The 20633-nt window shown below is 39.8% G+C and overlaps 1 protein-coding gene across 6 annotated transcripts in view; it reads right to left on the bottom strand.

Annotated features, from left to right (window-relative positions):
- APP (amyloid beta precursor protein) overlaps positions 1-20633 on the bottom strand; it is a 244591-nt gene that overhangs the window by 20423 nt on the left and 203535 nt on the right. For all 6 annotated transcript variants that reach the window (XM_019729868.2, XM_019729863.2, XM_019729865.2 and 3 more), the window contains one exon: positions 6322-6543. In XM_019729868.2, coding sequence (XP_019585427.1) covers positions 6322-6543 — 222 coding nt within the window. The remainder of the gene's footprint in view (positions 1-6321; positions 6544-20633) is intronic.

The raw sequence follows: 20633 nt of genomic DNA, 5'->3' as shown, positions 1-20633 counted from the left end.
GTGCTCGACGAGATGGCTTTTGGATCAGCAATTTCAGGAAGAGCATCCAGCTTGCTGACGCGCACAGCCGAGGCAGGCAAAGATGGGATTATAAACCCAGATCGATTCTGAACACCACACAGTGATAGAACAGTGAGGGGAAAAGTGACAGCATGCCAAATCTTCAAAATACGAGAAAAGAATATTTCTGAGGATACGAAGGCATTTGGATGAATCAAAAGAAAAATGTGGTTTGCTCCTTTCTCTGGCAGACGGGCGGAAGCATATAAACCCATTTACAATGTTAAGTAACTGTGGACAAATGAGCACTCCTGAGGCCATTTCTTCATACGTAAAATAGGAATAATAACATCTGTATCTTCTAATTGTAGTGAGGAACAACAAAAAAATTGTAGACTTGTTTCAGAAACTCTCAAATACTCTTAAGACTGCATTTATTAAATATCCTGTTTATAAAATATTCTGTAACAAGTATTGCTACGAGGACAGGACGACTAACCTCTAGTTACTTTGTGTATTAGATTATGACATACTTCCTTCTGCAACTCACAAACACATTTGAACACTATAGTTTCTCTGTGTTTCATCTTTTTTCCCATCTGCAACCACATACAATAAGGGACTGTATTACTCCTTGTAAAATGGAGTTAATTGAAAAATTATTGCACTTTTTGAGTTTCCTCACAAGGGCCCCACACAGTACTTCAGCTGAAAATAAAAGCATACGAAAGCACACTTACAGAGCAAAAAGGTAACAAAGTGGTGACCACATTCATCAATGGTTAAACCATCAGAAACCGTATGGAACTCAGCGAAGCAGGTGAATCTGTGGTATAAATACAGGCTGAAGAGCTAGCTGATCCAGTACCAGGGTCAACTGTAATTCCACTGATTATTTTCTCTGTCATCCTGGCAAGCCACATTCTTTTCTGATTATCATGTTTTGTCACAAGTCAACAAACCGTTTTTCCAGTGCACACGTATGTGAAAAAACCTTATAAATGATTAAGCACTATTCCACAATTACTTAAAGGAACACTGAAAAGCATCAAATGTGCATAGGAAAAAGTTTGAAAGATATCACCACAAAAAGCTGTCATTAGTTATTTCTGGATGAGGAGAGTGTTCCTATAAATTTCTCTGCCTTCCCCCACCCCCAGTGTTCATGTATTATTTGAAAACAGTAATAAAATAAAACCTTTTCTTGTTTTTAGGAAGATAGAACAATAATATCTTTAGTGACTTAAACCTAGCCTGCTTTAACAATTTGAGGCTGATTCAGTATGAATTAATATTTTTTTAAAAAAGGAACCCTTGTGTTCAGTAAGCTGACATCAATACATTTTTAAAAAGACAATTACAACATCATTTCAAAAAAAGAACACCCATAGACAAGACAAGGTTGTGCATTATTTCCCAATCTACCACAAATACTTTCTAATTTTTCAAATGGACAATTACTCGTTAAACCAGAAGGTAACTTCAATACAGTGTTCAAAACATTTTACATTAGCTGTTTAGTAAATTAAAAAAAAACGGATCATCTTAAAGAGTTAAATCTGTTATTTCCTTGCCTTCAGCAGCTTTGAATCAAAACCTTCCCCACAAGAGGAGATAAACAGAATGAATGAAATTCTGGGGCTTTTGAGTTTGTTAGTTCTGGCGTTCCCTGTAATAGACCAATTTTAAGCTAAATGCTGCCTAGCACAACCTCCCTACCGGGCTTCCAATGATGGAGGAATCAGCAGGAGATCAGTTTTACACATAGATGAGAAAGGCCTGAAAGGGACCGGGTTTGCAGGTTTAATGAAAGACTTTCTTTAATCTGTTTCACCACTGACAATGATCTGCTCATTGCTTTTTTATGACTAAGTAAAAACATACCAGAGGGCAACTTCGCGTTGCAATTATAGACATACAATCCTACAAGACCTGTCGTGCCTCTTCAAGAGTATTTTATGTATGTATTATGTACAAAAAGCTGACTGCTGGCCATGGCATTCCATATTGATCTTCGAGGCTGGCTTGCTCAGGCAGTCATGAAAAATCAGAACACACAGAAGTGCTATTAACACAAATGTGTTGAGCCAGATGATTTCGTGATCCATGAGAAAAACCGTGTTATAAATAGCAGACTCACTTAAGTTTAGACCATTAGGTTTTGCGGATTGGAAAAAAAACCCCACAGAATAAAAATTTCTTCAGGGAAATCGCAGCTGGTCGAACAGCCTAAAATATTGGAAACTGTGTTTGTGATATGCTTATTTTTTCAAGGTAAATCAAAAGAATGCCTGGGTGTCTGACCCTCTCTCTGGACTTGACTGATTGTTCTTAAGAAAAACAACCCATGTTTGGTAAGTGTTTGAAGCTGTGATGATAAGGACTGCAGGAACAATGCAAGGAAATCCTCTGAGAATTGGAGGTATTTTCAATAGCTCTGTATGTGAGGACATGTCTGTAACAGTAACAAGAAACTGGGCTCTCGGGAGAGGGAGGGAGAAAAGGGAGATGGGCAGGGGAGGAAGGCTAAGATTTTAGGACTGTATCATCCACCATACGGCTTGTGATAGTCATTAATTTGAAGACTATACTGTTTGGGTCAGAGAATGAGAGTAATTCTTCTCGAGACAAGCAAGCAAACCCTCTCTAATAAAATCCTGGATCTGTTTGGAAAAAATAAAGAAAAGCCGAACATGGTACCACTGAACACGTACCATGTTGGAGGCCCTTTGCTAAGAGCTTCATCTGACCTCTATTTCATGCTTGCACCCTATTTCTGAGTTAGGAATTATCACCACTTCTTTACAGGTTAGGAAACAGCCAGAGAGGCTCTGTAAGTTGCCTACCCAGCAGAGCTGGAATTTAAACTCTGATCCACATCATTCAGATGGTGGAGGGGAATGTGGAGGTGATTCTGGATGTCACTGTGACTGTGGGCAGGAGTCGGGAGTGGGTGTGTGACTATTGGCTCCTAGTGGATGGGGGTAGGGGATGTCAGATGTTGGGCACAGGGTAATCCCACACAAATAAAAACTGTCCTGCACCCTACATGATTAGGTGAGGCCAGAACCTAACTCAGTTTTATATACAAATGTACAGCATTGTTGCACAGTTCTTATCTTATAAGCTGGATATTCCCAGAGCTTACCACTGGATCAATGGAAGGAAGATCGTTTTATTTAGAGCTCTCCTAAGAGTTATTCACTGGCTTAGAAAATCACGTCATTGCTGCTCATAGACCCCGAATCACTGAATCAACCATCCTACCCGTCTGCACCTGCATTTGTCACATCCATATAGGACCAGGGTTTCCAGTAGCCCAGCCTGAACACTTATATTTTGAAACACTTACTGTAAATTACATTCCTTGTATTGATTCACCCCCCCTAAACGCTGTCAGTCTATTTTAAGATTCATCATTAAGGAGGCTTTTCAAACTGTTATAAAGAGGGTGTTTAGTCTGATAACTGTGAGAACCTGAACTCAAGCTTTGAGATCTTAGATTTTTTTCTCCTCCAATTCTTTTATGTAAGATTTTGCTATCTATCAGTAACAGACCTTTATTTAACAATAATATCAGCTCTTTGGATGAGGCTGTTTCACATCTGGGTCAAGAATCCAGAAGCGCTCAATTTAAGGACTTTGCCAAACTGGGCATCTTGGCAACACACAAGGGGGGGGGGGGGAGAGAGAGAGAGTTCACGTTCTCACACTTGTGCGCAGGGACACTGTCTCCCAGGACAATTGCTACAATATGTGCCATCAGGAACCAATGTCCACGGGCCATTCTTGGAGCCCACTTCTGATCAGAGGTGTTTAGTCCACTGCTGCACTAGGGCATCTCCAAACTGTATTGTTCTTGGCCTTCCAAAAAGTGATCACTTTGGGGAAATCCAGCATAGTTAATCCAATCTTCTTTCTTTGGATTATTTGGCAAGAGGTGGGAGAGGGGGAGATCACAGCTTGCTTCCCAATTTGGACCAAGACTTTTTTATTTCTTATTTGATTTGGGGTGATTGTTAAGGGACAGAAGACCAGGAAAATAGTGGATGTGTTGATGATGGCATCAGGATTTTGATTTTAGTACGCTGCTTTGCTGACATGGTTCCTCTCCATTATTTCTACTTAAAAGGAACAATCAGTATCCTTCCATTTTTTCCCCCTACACAAAATGGATCAATTTGGCTACTACTTAAACTTTTTAATATATGCAGCATGCTTAAGACAATGCTTATAATTTTTAATGGAGATCACATATATGCATATGAATTCATACAACTCAAGATAAAATGCTTAGGGAATACCAAGGCAGATTTGTTTAACTGTTGGTATTATTTATCCTACTAATACGATAAACACCAAATTAAACCAATCTCATTAAAGACACCAAGGAAATATGCAGGTTGATATTCACATATAAATAAGTTAAGCTCTCAATATCTGATAGAGTGATAAAGGGAAAATTTGAAATTCAGAATATGCAGCACCTTCTAGGATGATATATAATATTTACCTATTCGATATTACATATGCTATGTGGCTAGGCTCACTGCATTTCACTAAATTTGAAAAATTAACATTAAACTAAACATACACAGTCATTTCTATAAATTCATTTTACTAGATTCCTTTGGCTTTCTAAGTCTCTTTCCACAAACTTTACCATAAACAAATGAGAATTTCTAGTCTCTTATTTGTGTGTGTGTGTGTTCATAAAAATGATTTAGTTAGGCACTGAAGTGTGTTTTATCTTACTTTTCCAAAATCAATAAATAGTGGAAAATATTCAATGGGAACATTTCATTTATAGAAACTACATATTTGAAAGACATAAAAGGTTTTAAATTATGAGAAATTGATAAGGAATTCTTTATAAATATAAGAGTATAATCTATATAAATTTTTTCATAAAAAACTAAGACTTGGACATAAATGATAAACACACATATAACATTATTTGGTATAAAGGACATTAAGGGATGTCATTTTCTACCAAAGAAAGTTTGTTTGGCTTCAGACATGTTATTTCTCCCTCAATTAAACAACTGACTGTTCTAAAGGAAACGAGGAAATCTTGTGTATATTCAATTTACAAACGAGATTGGACATTTTTCACAAATAATTCTCATTAGAGACTGAGTGATGAGGATTTTAAATGGCAAAAATGTATCTATCTATAAAAAAAATGACACAACGAGCACTCTGTTATAATTTAATAAGCAAGTCACACTGGTCTCTGGTAACTGAAGTCCTTAATTTTTTCCTCCTCTATGTAAGAATTATTTTTATCAATGGTAAAGTCTTAATTATTTTTATGTCATAAATGACACTGCTGTTCGTATCTGGTATTATTACCAGACGGAACCAGTTTTCAAATTAATAAAACAAATTTGGGGTGATTACTCCCTGTAGAAAAACAGTGTATATGAAGATTTTCTGCAATGGTTCTTTTAAAAAAAAAGCTTCTCCAGACTTAAAGTCTAATGTTGGAGTCAGATTTAGTCTGAGGAGTAGCTGACAGATTTTGAGTTACCCGTATTACGAATATCCATTTTACAAATATTGCCACCATCAAAAGTTGCTACTATAACAAAGAAAATCACAGGTAAAATCCTGTTGTATTCTTGAAAAACCTGCTATTAGTATCTCGAAATCAAGGTGGTCCTGTATTCGTAATTTTGTACTTCTGAACATGTGAAACTGACATGGAATGAAAAAACCCTAAAAGATGCTCTCTCCTCAACAGATATTATTTGAAAGTTTCTGCTAAGAAATCCCTGTGAAAGAAAGTACATCATCCATTTTGCAAATCTGTTGACAAGAGAAAATCTTAACTATCATAGGAAAAAAACATTTAGACCAATGTGCATCTTAATGTTGACAGCTACCTCATCTATAACTTTTTAAGTACAAAATTGTGGAACTCTTAGGCAAAATTACTCTTCATTTGTAAGTGGCTCTCTATCTTTGCTTTTAACATTTAATGCAATCTGAAATTTAATGCACTAGAATAAATAACCAGGGAAGACTATTTTAATGCCTTTCAAATCTCCATTTATGCAGCGTCCCCATCAAAATGTCTCCTTTCACTCTGGGAACTGTGATTTCTATAATTTCATCACTTGTCTGTTGTTTTCGAAGGTGGGCATTCTAGGCCAGTCTCATAAACACAAACTGAGTATTGTGTTTTAATTCCAGCAGCACCAAAATACCTCACAGTGAGAAAGTATTTTTTAAAATGTGTATTAAAAGTTCCCCCTTAAGAACATTGGAGAGCTGTATATATACCAGAATGTTCTTGTTCCCTCTGGGGCCTCTTACCTTCATTTTCTGTATTGGCGGGCACAGAGTCGACCGCAAAAGGATGCCAGGGCTGGAGATCGTCCAGGCTGAACTCTCCATTCACAGGAAGAAGCTCCACCGTGGTTTTGGTTTCAGTCAAAGACGGCATGAGGGCATCGTTTCCATAACTGATTCTGGGCTCACTGATCATGTTGGCCAAGACATCGTCCGAGTAGTTTTGCTCTTTCTGCAGCAGCTCATCTAAAAGAAGACAAAAGCAGGCACGATCTCACTGAGAGCCATGAGGTGGGTCCCATCATCCTCTCATTCTTACAGGCGTGAATACGAAGGCACATGGTAGCAAAGCCACTTGCGCAAAGTCATAGCAAGCAAGTGCCCAAGGTGGGATCTGAGCCCAGAGAGAATGGTTTAGACACATGCTGATGCCCTGAACCGCAGTACCTCTCCTTCCAGTGGCGAAGGACCTGGAGAGTTAAATTGCCATTTCCTCCTCTGACACAGAATCGCCTAGTAAACTATGATCACAGGGGAATCAACACTGTGCTTTGGTGTTTGCAGTGCAACGGTGGCAGTATGCAAGGTACAATTTCTTTCAAGCCAAAGGACATACCCAGTGAATCCCTAGTCTTTCTCTGAACACGTGTCAGGACAAGAGACACCTAACCGATATGCAGCCTGCTCCGTTCTTGGACTATTCTCATTGCTTTGCCTTGAACAAGCCTGCCTTCCCCAGAGGCTCCCTGTTGCAGGACCTCTGTTCTGAGGTGACAATGAAACAGTTCCCTTGCTCTTCCAGTCTCCTTTTCGGTGGGGTAAACATCCCTGCCTCCCAACATTTCTCATGTGATCTCAAAGCAAATATCCAGCCTTTCTCCTCTGCTGCTTCTCTTTTCAAAAAACGCTACCAGTTACCCCCTTTTAAAACCAACTAAGCAAAATCAACTTTATGGAACATAACTGACTTACTTAAAGTTCTTGCAGACTAGTGAAAATTCCCAAATCAAACATTTCATTATTGAGATGCATTTTTACAGGAAAGAGCATGGACTATAACCCCATATCAAGTGTGATCATTGCTTCAAACACAGGGCCCCACAGATAAGTGAATTTCCTGTTACGCTGCCAAAGATTCACCAGGTTTTTCTGTGTGATATATTTTTAAAAATTAGATACTCATAAATAGCATATGTGCTATTAACAATATTAGGCTAATCAGAATATCTCATTTTCCAACCATATACCTGTCAAGATTTTACTGTATTATATATTTCAAACCAATCATCGGTTAGTATTATTGATATAGAAAAACGAAGAAAATAAAATCATGATTTAAATTTGATCTGTAACATTTTATTATCATCCTTCACATTTTCTTTTAAATAGACAAAAAATTTACCTGAAAAAAAATTAAAATTCTGTTCAAATATATCTATTAAAACAATTTGACAGAATGGCATTAAAGCACGAGATTAATATCCCTCTATGGAGTCAGTTTTATTGCAAGATATTATTTTAAATGATGAAATCCCAAGCACATCAGTTCTCCTGAAGTCTAGTTTGAGTTATAAATTTATCCGCTGTGGCACCATTCTAAAATTCAATATTTGATGCTTGCAATGACCTTTCCCATACAGATAAAAGACCCCCATTAGATTTCTTCTGACTTTTTCATGTCTTACAGAGTCACAGGTAATGGCTAATAACATAGCAATGCCTGCTTTAATAAATTAAATGGGCATTTCTTTTACATAAATCTTATTCCTGTGACTGTTCAGCACTTACTGTACTAAAGAAGGGTCTTCTGGAATAATTATTGGTGCTTCCATGTTCATCTGAGAGGGAATAACCTTCACCATGATCCGGTCGTAGCCCCCCACCTGGTTCCATGGTGTTCTTGGTGCCGTTGTGGCATTATCATAGCTTACCCTCCTCCTCCGTGTGGAAATGTTTCTCTTTGTCCTACACACACTGTACTAAGCTTGTTCCCTGTGACTTCTCTGAATAACTCTTCTTGCTCCTTTTTTCCTAATCTCTTTGAAACTATCATTTTCTTTTTGTATCTCTTTCCTTTTTCTTTCTGTAATTCTCCACTTTGGAAATCCTATCCACTGTCAAAGCAGAGGATCTTCCTCCCTTTGGACGGACATGAAATGTATTTCCACAGCTCTGACATCTCCCTCCCGCTGTAGTTTATGTACTTATAACAATTTGCTGGATCTATTAACTTAGATCTCCCATGAATTTAGTATGTATGAAACTGCACTGAAGGCCCCTTGATCTCCTGACGGCCTTTCCATCTTCTAATCATGGCAGAACTATTCTCCCAGCCACAGGTTTGAAACATGTAGAACCATCTATATTTCTCTGACAATATTTTTAAATTCCATTTCTGATTCTCTCTTACTCATGTCCCACTCCGCCTTTCCACTACCCACCTCCCGTGAACCATCATTACCTTTGCCTGGATAATTGGGACGGTGTCCTCATTGCTCTTCCTTCTCTAATTCTTAACCCTGTCTGTTCCCCATATCTCTTCCTGATACTGAGGAATGGCTCCACCCATGTCAGTGGCCTCTCAGTTCTTTGCTGTCCACACCTGTGATAGATACTGTGATTTGCAAGAAGAAATATATGTTTGGTCCTCATTGGCAGAGTTCCTAAAACCGCTGGAATTTCTTACGTGATAAGAGCTGCAAAGGTTATCTTTTGTTAATGAGGTGACTATGGGAAAACCTGTAGGTCACCTTAGGGTTGAGGCTGGTTGCTACAAGAGCCAACCCTGTGAGAAGAGGGTTGGAACTTTCAGTCCCACTCCCCAGACTCAGGGAGAGGACAGAGGCTGGACATTGAGTTCAATCATCAGTGGCCAAGGATTTAATCAATCATGACTAGGTAATGAAGCCTCCATATACACCCAAAAGGACAGGGTTCAGAGAGCTTCCAGATGGAACTTGTGGAGATGTGGGAAGAGTGGCATCTGGGGAAACTGCGCCGTTCCCTGTACCTTGACTCTATGCATTTCTTCCATCTGGAAGTTCCTGAGTTATATCCTTTCACGATAAACTGGCGATCTAGTAAGTAAAATGTTTCTCTCTGTTCTGTGAGAGATTCTAGCAAATTAAATCCCGAGGAGAAAGTTGGAACCTCCAATCTATAGCTGGTCATCAAAAGCCCAGGTGATAATTTGGACTTGGAATGAATTGGTTGGGGGTTAGGGGGAGAAGGACGGGCAGTCTTATGGGATTGAACCCTTAACCTGTGATCTGAAGCTATCTCCCCGTAGATAGCGTTAAATTCGGTTGAATTATGGGCTACCCAGCTGGTGTCGGAGAACGGCCTGTGGTGTGGGGAAATCACCTGCGCATCGGAATTGGCACAGAACACATCTCTCACAGACTGAATGGCTTGGATGTCTTGGATTAACCCCCAACGGGACCATGCATTCCCATCAGGACACCTTTGCTCTCTGTTCCTGCTATCTGAGAAGCCCATTTCTGCTTACTAAAGTATAAGAACTCTCCAAAGCCCACCTCGAATGCCCCCTTCCTCTGCAATTCTCCTCTCACTAACTTTATAAGACAGGCATTATTATCTTCACGGGACAGGAGATGGAGGCTGGGACGTGCGAACAAATCTCAAGGTCCCATGGCCTGTCAGTGTCAGTGTTGACCTCCCCGTCCTGGGCTCACAATGCTAACCTCCCCGCATTGAGCCCCTAGCTCTCCAGCCTCCACAGTACCCGAGGAGGGGCTCACTCAGTCTCAGCACTGGAATGCTCGTTTCCTGAGGAAATGGAGAAACTAGGCAACAGAAGCATCACTGTTTCATAACGTCTCCATTCTTATAGGATTGCAAGCTGACAAACATCACTAGCCCTACGGAATGATGAATGCTTTTGTCCCTCAAATAGGCATTTTCCAGGCATGAGAGCTGGAGGGTCAGCCCATGGCAGTAAAAAAGTGGAGTAGGGAACTGTCAGTGGAAAATCTTACATCTGTAGCTCATAAAATATCCAGGGCATTTCAGGTTGTGGCAAATTGTAGTGCTGCCTTACCTCTTTTATCTCTTATATACTATTGGCAGGAAATTTCCTCCAAATGGCCATTCCAATGTTGAGCCCCATGGTGGTTAATTTTCCTGGTTTATTATATTCATTTTCAGAAAATGGGAGAATGAAATATTCAAGAAATGTTACCTTTTTTTGGCAGAGTGAAAAGCACTTAGGCTTTTTTTGGGGGGTGGGGGGAGGGATAAAATAGCAGAAATCCATGTTCCATGCCAATTTAATACAGGAGGTTTAGATACCACCACCTCTGGTTGTCTCATTTGGAACATTGAAGTCAGTGTGGATTTGGGGGACTAAAAGAGGGTAGAAATGAGGGATTTCCATTAGCTGGAGTAGGATTCAATTTTATTATCATGAACTGTCTCGGGCAGCTAGCGACCTCTTGACGTTATTAAGGGCTCAGGATTTTACCAACAGCTAACACAATTGGCACTGGGCAATTCTGCCTGTGATAAAAAATCCAGAGCCAAATATGATTATGTATGCTCATTCTGAGTGGAATTTTATCTTTGAATTTTGGGTGAGACTAATCACACAGAAACCACACTTCTATTCTATGTTGGGGGCCATGATTGATTATCCTTTTATTGTAATATTTTATTACAGTGATTTGATGGCATATATTGGGATTTCCAAAGCTTTTAAGCACCTGCATTTGCCAACTGCCATATTAAACAGTAAGTCCAGGCACATTTTTTTCCTCTAAGAGTCGTCTTTTTTTCTCTAAAAGCTAATTGTTATTGTCCAAAATTGTAGCAGTTACCTTTGGAGTCAAATGTTTTCTTCTATAATATCCAGGCACATGAGCCTTGCAATTAAAAGGGGAAATATTTAACTGAGTTCCATGATGGTAATATTTAATCTACAGTTTCAATAATACAGATATTTAATTTCAAATATTAAACATACAGCAAAAACTCCATCACGAGAACTGACTCTGGGTGGTGAACACGCAATGTGACATATAGATGATGTATTACAGAATTGTACACTTGAAACCTATGTAACTTTATTAACCACTTTCACCCCAATAAACTTTAATTAAAAACAAAAACAAAAACCCTCTATCACCTTGCCCTTTAGAAAATGTGTTGAGGATATATATTAGGTATACTTAAGAGTAAATAGAACAAAACAAAAATACCTCATCACTTAGCTATCACTGAAAATATTTTAAAGAAAGTAACATCAAAAGAAACACTCAATAGCAACTTCACCTTCAAATGGCTAAAATATTTTGTTTTTGGAGAAGCAACAGACTTCCATGATTATTCAGAGAAATAGCCTCATAAAAGAACTACTAAGTGGGAAACACGAGTTCTAGATAACTCATCTACTATTCTTCTTTAATTATTAATCCACTAGCCAAACTTTTTCTAAAATTTTAACTGCCACATTTTAGCTTTCAAGAAAAAGTTTACAAACTGACTTTAAGTTAGTTTTCTTTGACAAGCTTTGGTTGTAATTACTGGGCTACCTCTTCCATCCTATAAACAAATTGGGGGTGGGGAGGACAATTTCCTTCATATAAAGGTTTCACCTCGGCCTTGACCTGTGTAAAACACGGCTATTAAAGGTCTGATTTGGAGACTGATGTCAGCCTGAGGTCCCCTAGGCTTGCTGGTTTTTCTTTTGTACAGGATTGAAGCAGCATTGCTGTATGGCTTTTTCTATTTTCTGATTCTTCTGGTTCCTGGCATAAAATTACATATTATCGGCAGGCTTTCCTCCAAACAGAAATTTCCGTTCAACCTTATCTAACCGGGATTCTCATATGACCAATTCTTATCTTTTAAATAAATACTTACTTATACATCTGAAAAGACCTAGGATTCACACACCTCCACACAAAGCAACCCATCCCCCTCAACTGTCACAGCTGCACTGAAGCAGTTATAAAAGGGATGTCATTTTTTTCCCTATCAAGAAGCACGACTATAAATCTGTCATCCATTCTAGGCATTTTGCCCACATCAGGGCTATGAGATCAGATTTAATTTTCCAATCACAGTTCTGTGCATGTCTGATTCACAGTTCAGGATATAACTGCCACGCTGTTCATTATACTTAACGTGGCCATGGCCTCTGACACTCCCTAAGCCACGTGCTCCTCATCCATAAAATTAGGGGAGGTTCGAAGTCGCTCATTGCAGTTCCTTCCCTTTGAATCCTGTTTGCTCTTGCGATGTGGGTGTCCCCTGGGAGTGCGTTGACATACAGACTCTGAGGCCCCACCCAGGGCTAGGGAAACAGAATCTGGAGGACGTGATCCGCAGGCGATCCGTAAGCACAATATAGTCTCACCACCACCATAAGCTATACGAAGGCATCACTACACAATGGCTTCAGTGATTCCTTTCACAAAAGACAAACAGGCCTCAGAACAAGGTGGCAAAGATCCGTGTGGCCAAGACACAACACTACCAGAAGAAACCTTACTCCAGAACACCTCAAAGTCATGTTCCTAGAACCCAACTCACTGTTTTGCCTGGAAGCTAGTATTCCTGATAACAGTTCTGCACCAGAAAGCCACAGGAAAGGAACGACTACTTGTGAATTTCCTTTTTCACCAGACCATTTGTCAGGCAGGAAATTACATAGAAGCCAGGGAAGTGGTCAGGAAACAAGTCCGTGTTTTCAGACTTTGAGAAAGAGAATGTACTTACAAGTGTAGAGGGCACCAGAAGGCACGTCTCATTGCTGAACACGGGTGCGGAAGCTGCTTGAAATGCAGAACTGGGGGACAACCTCCGTCGTCCTCAAGTGGCTATTGTACATTAAGACATACTATTTTCTTTTTTCTTTTTTTTTTTCTTTTTTTAGTTTCAGGTGTACAAAACAATGTACTAGACATTTACACCCCTCACAAAGTGATAACCCCCTTCCCTAATCTACTACCCCTCTGACAGCCTATATAGCTGTTACAATTCCATTGACTATAGTCCCTATGCTGTACTCCACATTGCGTAACTATACATATATATTCAATTATAGTTGACATTCAACATTATTCAACTTCAGTCTCAGGTGTATAGAGCAGTGGTCAGGCATCTACACTGTCCATGAAGTGGTCTCCCTAATAAGTCCAGTGCCCATCTGGCACCCTACATATTTTGATTAGTGTGGGACAGCCCTACTGTGGTGGAATTGTGCCATGTTATGACATCTTGATACCATGAGATCTAGGTCACCAATGGCACCCTCCACTTCTGTGTCCTATTGCTATCCATTAGCTCACTTGATGTCCACTAACCTTTATAGTGGGATTACTACCCTCTGAAAGTGGGGCAAACTGTAACATCCACCTTGAGAAATACATCTGAAGTTATCAAAGCGGCAGAACTGAGATCTGAACCTGAAAATCTTGATTCCTTGTGCAAGCGTCTCACTATTCCATGAAAATGTCCATGTTAGGGAGAATATGGCTATTTAACTCTGATCAGTAACCAATATTATAGAAATATATATACACATCTATCATCACAAGCATGCTGCTTTACAAACATTATTTTTGATAGAATTAGAAAGTGATGAACTCAGTGATACCTTTTTTTCACAAGGAAACCAAGGGAAGAGGTTTTAGCCATAGTCCAAAGTCAGAGCTTCCTGATGGTGGAGCACCGCTGGAAAGCCAGGTGGTTCCTAGCTAGACAACCATGTACTACTCTCCCTCATCTAAGCGAGGCTTTACCTGTCACTCCCATTTGACAGCCCATCCTCAACAACAGTTTCCCTTCTGAACACCTATCCTCCTTCTTTAGATTTCTCTTTCTCTGGAAGATGGGCATAAATGAAAACTCCATGAACTGTCACTAGGTTTCACGAAGTCTGAGTCAAATTTAAGATAATTTAGGTTCCTTTGGATCTTGAGCTGTTTAAAATGGTTGAACAGTGGATTGGTTCTGCATACGCTGTCACCCCAAACATGCTTTTTCATCAAGGGTGCCAGGACTAGAATACTTCTTTGGACAAAAGTGAAACAGCCTGGTATGATGCTGCCACATTTTCCAACTTGGGGAAAAATATTATCGGCATATTATCACAAAGTAATGCTGCTCTATAAATCTAGTTATTATTTTGACCTCCAGAAAACGGGGTCAGTCGTCTTATTTTTAGGCACACTATCAATCTTGAGAAAATCTGTCACAGTCTTAAAATTCAGACTCCATGTCCGAATGCAGGTTTATTTTTCTTCAGGAGTTTCTTGGGCACAGATTTTAAATGGAGCATACTTTGTCTACTTATGGCAACAAAGTGTCCCTAGAGGGGATACAAACATGGCTACACATCACTGGTGAGCATATTCCTTATTGCAAGTGACATGTTCCTTAAGTGGGACTTGTCTGGCTTAAGACTGAGGGTGCAGAAGAAGTCCCTTTTTTATGTAAGACACATTTCCTTTTGCCTTTTGAGCCATGTAGATCAAACAACTTAGATCTACCAATGGCATCAGTCAGAAATCCAGATAAAAGTCAGCCAGGCCCCCTGGCATCTGAAAATAGAGAAAGCTCCTTCTCCATGTTTACTCGTGGAGCTTGTGCCAATGTCTCAATCCTATTTCTAACTGCATTAGGCATCTTGGTCCTGCCTGGATGGTCAGGAGCCTAAGCCATCCCAAGGGGAAAAACATTCTAAAGTTTACAAGACAAACAAAGTTTCTTTATTACAGGAACAATCGCTGAAAGTACGTTGTGTTGAGGTTATGATTCACACATATTAAAAAATGTCCTTGCTTTGAGGAAACACACTGAGAAGAATTTAAGTGTAAACGGGTAATAGTCTGCCAAGTTACTTTCAAAAGCAGGAATTTGATGCAATATTTTCAGAACTTTAAGTCTGGAATTATAATAAAATACAAAGTTCAGTACTGTGTCACTAAAACTTGTAGCAGCTTTCACCTGTATATATCTGATGTTTTCCTCTGGTCCACATATATAGTGAAAACGCATATATGACCATTAATGTAAGCAGATACAAATTAACATCCTATGCAAACTAAAATAAAAATCAATATGATTTTTATGCTTCATATCCCTTAAATATAAGTCAATTATTCATGTGGTCTTCAACCCAGGAACAGTGGTCTCTTCAGATGCTCGAGGAAAAACTTGCTATCTCGGAGTAGTTGAGAGATGTGTACTTTTATGGCTAGGCATAAGGAGTTGCAAACTAATTACGATTTTATGTAGAATTCTCTCCTCAAACCTGTCTTTAGGAGCCCACCCTTGTGGCATAAGCGAGAACTTCACTGATTCCTCCTTTATATAAAAATGTAACAGTTGGTACTCACTGCAAGAGTAACTTAAATTCAGAGCAAAAAATGTAGAAAACAAAGGAAAAAACAATAATTCACTTGCAATCCCACCACCAGAGAAAACCAAGAGTAACGTTTTTTTTAATAGTTTTATCCTTTACATAATTATTTCACCTCTTCCCATCATCACTTTATGACCTAATTTTTTCAACTGTGGTCAATGAGCATAAATTTTGCGAGGCTCCTAAAGCACGCAGAGGCCCTTGGGATTGCAAGTATCAGGTCTGAGGACAGAGATGGAATCACGAGGATGGATTTTTCTCCAGTTACATTCTATGGTACGTATTCCCCAATTTTCTGGTAGGTTGTTCTCCACAGTTGGTAGTTCTTTTTTTCTCTTTTTTACTTCTGAATAAGTTCTCAGATACTGAGTAAACTGGAAAAATGAAATAAAACCCTAGGTTTGCGCTATCTGGGTCAGGATCACATTTCATTTGTTAAAAGCTGCTGATGCTTTCAGTAAGCACAAGAAAGTACAATGAGGAAGATTAGTTTAAAAAAAAATACTCAAATAACCGTTTTACTGTTCTTGCCTACGTTTTTATAAAGGCAAAACCATTCGGGCGACGGTACACAATCTGAGCCCGTACTCCCTCGGAGCCTTCACTGCTGCGTTCGGCTGTTCTGAGCATCAATTCGTAACGTCCTCCTTTCTCCACCTGAGCTTGGCAACAATTAACAGAGAGCAGGTAGAGGTGAAAACGTCACCTTTACATCTGATCAAGGCGAAGCCCTTGCTAACCCACATGTTGTTTTCTTTGGGGAGTGAGTCACATACAGGGCACATGGCTTGTCAAACTGTGTAGACTGGATTTCAGCTCCAACTTGTACCCTCAACTGCACACGACAAAGGAGGGAGTCTGAGGGATGCCCCTAAAGCTTGGTCCTGTCCAACCTGCACACCCTCCCAAACTTGTGCAGTCTTTCTTATCTGAGTAAGAGATATCCTGGGGTAGAGCAAAGGAAACCAAAGGAATGGGAAACTGCCCCTCTCAACAGCTAGCAATCATTCTCTGCTATGCTATGAAGAAAGTGCATTCTAATTGATTCTTCTGGTAAGTGCTTGATTGATGGAATTCTATATTTAGAAGGATGGAAAGTATTGGCCAGCAGTGCTGGCTACCTCATGGTAGAAAGTAAAATTTTCAGCATCCAAACTTAATTGCAAAGAGTCTAAATATTTATGCTGATAATTTTAAGGGGCAGAGCAACGTGGATAAGATCAGCACACATGTAAATATATATATAAAGATGACGAGGGGGTGAGGTCCTGATCCTGCAGCCATCACATTCTGCTTGTGTACGGGATTGCTTATTTGAAATGTTTATTTATGCAGATTAAAAAGCCCCACACCAACCCCCTATACTCTTTCTGCACACTGGCCTGTCTGTGTGTTAACATAAAACTTGCTCTGCTGTGCACATTTCAAGAAGAGCAATGGTCCTTTCTCTTCTGCATTAGCCGACTCAAGCGATCCCTTAACAATGCATGGGGAGACCGAGCCTTGTGATGGAAAGCGCTTGGAGATGGATGGCAAGTGTCTTCCAGGAAGCAGACACTGTTAATCAGGGCAGAGGAGTGGGACAGCTTGAAAGGACTCTCGCTTTAAGGAAAATAATCTGGAGCCAAGAAAAATAAAACCAGTTTTTCATTAATGAGCTCGTTCATTCATTCATTCAACTGTTCAGCAATCCAATCATGTAGCATCGTCCAGGCCAGCACAGGAAATAACTAAGGCAATTTCTTTTTACTCAGAGCTCACGGTCCAGAGGAAAGATGTGCATAAAAATAATTCCCATACAAGTGCTATGGTAAACAGTATAGACAGAGAGAGAAAAACACAAGCTGGGAGTTTTGGGGCGGGGACAGTGACATTACAGATTTGCTAAGGACGAGAGACTGCCGTCCTGGTAGATGTCAGTGCATGTACCAAGGCACAGAGGATGAGTTTGGCAAGAGGTGGGATTCCTCCTGCTGTTGAGACACAAGGGAAGTGAAAGGAACCAGCTTCAAAAGAAGCCAGGCCTTTAAGTGTACGGGATACAGATGGCAGAGAAATACGCTGACCTGCACCAGGACGATGCAATTAAAAAAATGCAAATTATGGGAATTCTATGGGTTGAGTGGCCAGCAGTTCGTTAATGGGTCAACTGTAAAGAAAAGCGTATGGGGGGATGGGATGGGGTGGAAATCTGGGGATCATAAGATACTTAAGAGACAAGTCATCATTAAAGAACGGGGAAGAGGATAGTGGGGAAGGATGTCCACTGGAATGATCAAGCCAGAAAGACCTTTGAGGAAGGGATACAAGGAAGGACAGTGACTTTGATGGTGGTGGTGAAGGTGGTGGAGGTGCAAGGGGAGGGAGTGACTGGGACAGGGGAGAAGTGTTAACGGGTGGCTGGTAACATTTTTATTCCTGACCTGAGTTTTGTCTGTCAGAAGAGTAAATACGGGGCAGAAGTATAGGTTTTACTTATACATATTGAGTTGGCAATATTTCAACACATCATGGTGGAGATATCCTGGAGCCACTGGAAACATGGGCCTGGAGAGCTCATGTCTATGCTGAAACAGCTCCCAGAGAAGCACTGGAATAAAAATGGGAGTTTTCCAGTTTCTAGAAGAATTCTGCAGATGTTTTGGGGAAAAGGCCCACGTTAGGTTCCCCCGGAGGGATTTATTATATATGGAATTCTGCTAGATAATGAGTAGTTCCACCCACAAAGAAGTGCCATGTCCTTGTTGAAAAGTCTTTATAATGTCTAACTGTGGAGCTTATTAGCAATAACATTAGATTGGCAGTTACTGCTAATACAAGGAGCAAGGTATTTCTTATCCAAATAAAGAGTTATGGGTCTTTTTTTCCCTTAAATCATTTCAACATTCACCTCTAAGAGATGATAAAAGAAACAACAACCTTATTTTTCACTCTGCAAGAACAAAGGAGAAAATCGTGCAGGAGATGAAAACATAAGCAGATCCAACCTTTTCACTGTTTAAACTGGAAATGCTCTCCCTTCAGACGACGATGAAGTGAAATGGGGTGGTGTCACTGAGGCCAGCGCTTCTTTAAGTTACCTCATGAACTATGGAGCCTGGTGCGAGGTGTATTTCACTGAACATGCTGGAAACCGACCCCAGATGGCCCCTTCCTCACCAACAATGGGTAACCCATTTCACTGCCTGAGGCAATTGCTTTTAGGACGAAGCACAGCTTCCAGCCTCATAGGAGAGATCTTGCTCCCGTCTCTCCTTCCACACTGTGTCTAAAATCTGCACACTTTCCAGTCTCAGCACTAGACCTCATCCAAGCCCCCGATGCTTTTTTGAAAATTTACATGGAATTCCAGTAATTTCCTTTCTTTAAAATGTTATTTTCATCTCAGCACAGTTAACCTTTTCCCACCTCTACTATGCGCTGAAAGGTCTTAACTCAGAACTATTTATAACATGGTTGGTGCAAAAATAATTGTGGTTTAAGAGGTTAAAAATAAGTGTCAAAACCGCAATTACTTTTGCACCAACCTAATTAAAAAAACACACCAAACTCTGACTTCATCTCAAATTAGGAAATACTATATAGTGTTATCAATTTTGATCTCTGAGATTTCTACTCTGTCCTTTTCACATAATCAGATTACAACTATAACTGCCCTTCTCTGAATATCAAGTATTAAAACATGACCATCTTCAATGATACGTAATTAATTCACCTCAAAATGCAGAGCCCTTCCCACTAATTTACATAGTGCTCCAACAGCCTTTCTTTTTTTTAATGTGATGTAAGTGATCTTTATTTGAATATGTTTCAAGCTTCAACATCAAATTAAAAAATGATTCACATTATGGTGCATTTATACATGTCTTTTCATCTTCCAAGTGCAGTAAACATTAATTAACCCTGGCTAATTAAAACAGCCACGGTTTACAAATCTACTCATTAATCAGCCGCAAGCAAATGCAACGCATTTAAAGTCTTTCACTATTTGTACCAATTAAGGATGGAAATGATTTTTTTTCAAACGAAGAGGTCATCAATTCAAGACAAGCAGTCCTTTCACTTAAAGTTGATGTTTCAGCAAGAAACTTGGACAATATTTGAAATTTGTAGAAGTCAAAAGAAAGAAAACACAAAACCAAAAACTTCTTGTTATGGCTTGAATTGTATTCCCCAAAAAGATACGTTGAAGTCCTAGCCCCCAATACCTGTGAATGTGACCTTATTTGGAAATAGGAACTTTGCAGATGTAATCAAGTACTTGAACAAGGCAGGAGCTCAATCCAATATGGAGTAGGGTGGACCCTTCTGGAGTAAGATGGGCTCTTCTCCATACTGGAAAAGACACACACAGACAGACAGAGGGGAGAATACTATTTGGAGATGGAGGCAGAGATGGGAGTGACATATCTACAAGTCAAAGGAATGCCAAGGATTGTAGGTGGCTCCAGAAACCAGAAAAAGGAATAGAATAGATTCTCCCTTAGTCTTCAGAGGGAGCATGAGCCTGTGAAGCCCTTGATTTTGGACTTACAGCCTCCAGAATGGTGAAGAAATAAACTATTGTTTTAGGCCACCCAGTATATAGTAATTTTTTATGGCAGCCCTAGGAAACTGCACACTGCCCATGAGTGAATATTAACAATTTGATGACCACCATTTCTGGCTATAATAAACACACTGGAGTAAAATGTAGTGTCTCAGTGAGCTCTTTACTCAAGGCCAGGATGGGTAGATAGGGGAGAAGAATAAAGAGCTCTAACCTAAGAGGTTAATTTAGCCCCATTAGTGTTTTCCCTCTAAATGCCAGGAAGTGTTTAAGTGGAGAATAAATGGTTCCTTCATTTCAGCTCTCAGCTTCTCTCTCTCAACACAGGGAACGCTATCGATTCCCTTTCTTGACCATCAATGGCTGCATGTCTTATCCTGATAAGACCATGGGGATTTT

Source organism: Rhinolophus sinicus, linkage group LG01 (assembly GCF_036562045.2).
Source record: "Rhinolophus sinicus isolate RSC01 linkage group LG01, ASM3656204v1, whole genome shotgun sequence".
In the NCBI taxonomy this organism is placed as follows: domain Eukaryota; kingdom Metazoa; phylum Chordata; class Mammalia; order Chiroptera; family Rhinolophidae; genus Rhinolophus; species Rhinolophus sinicus.
Note: the sequence above shows the minus strand (reverse complement) of the source record. Positions and strands in the feature narration are given on the sequence as shown.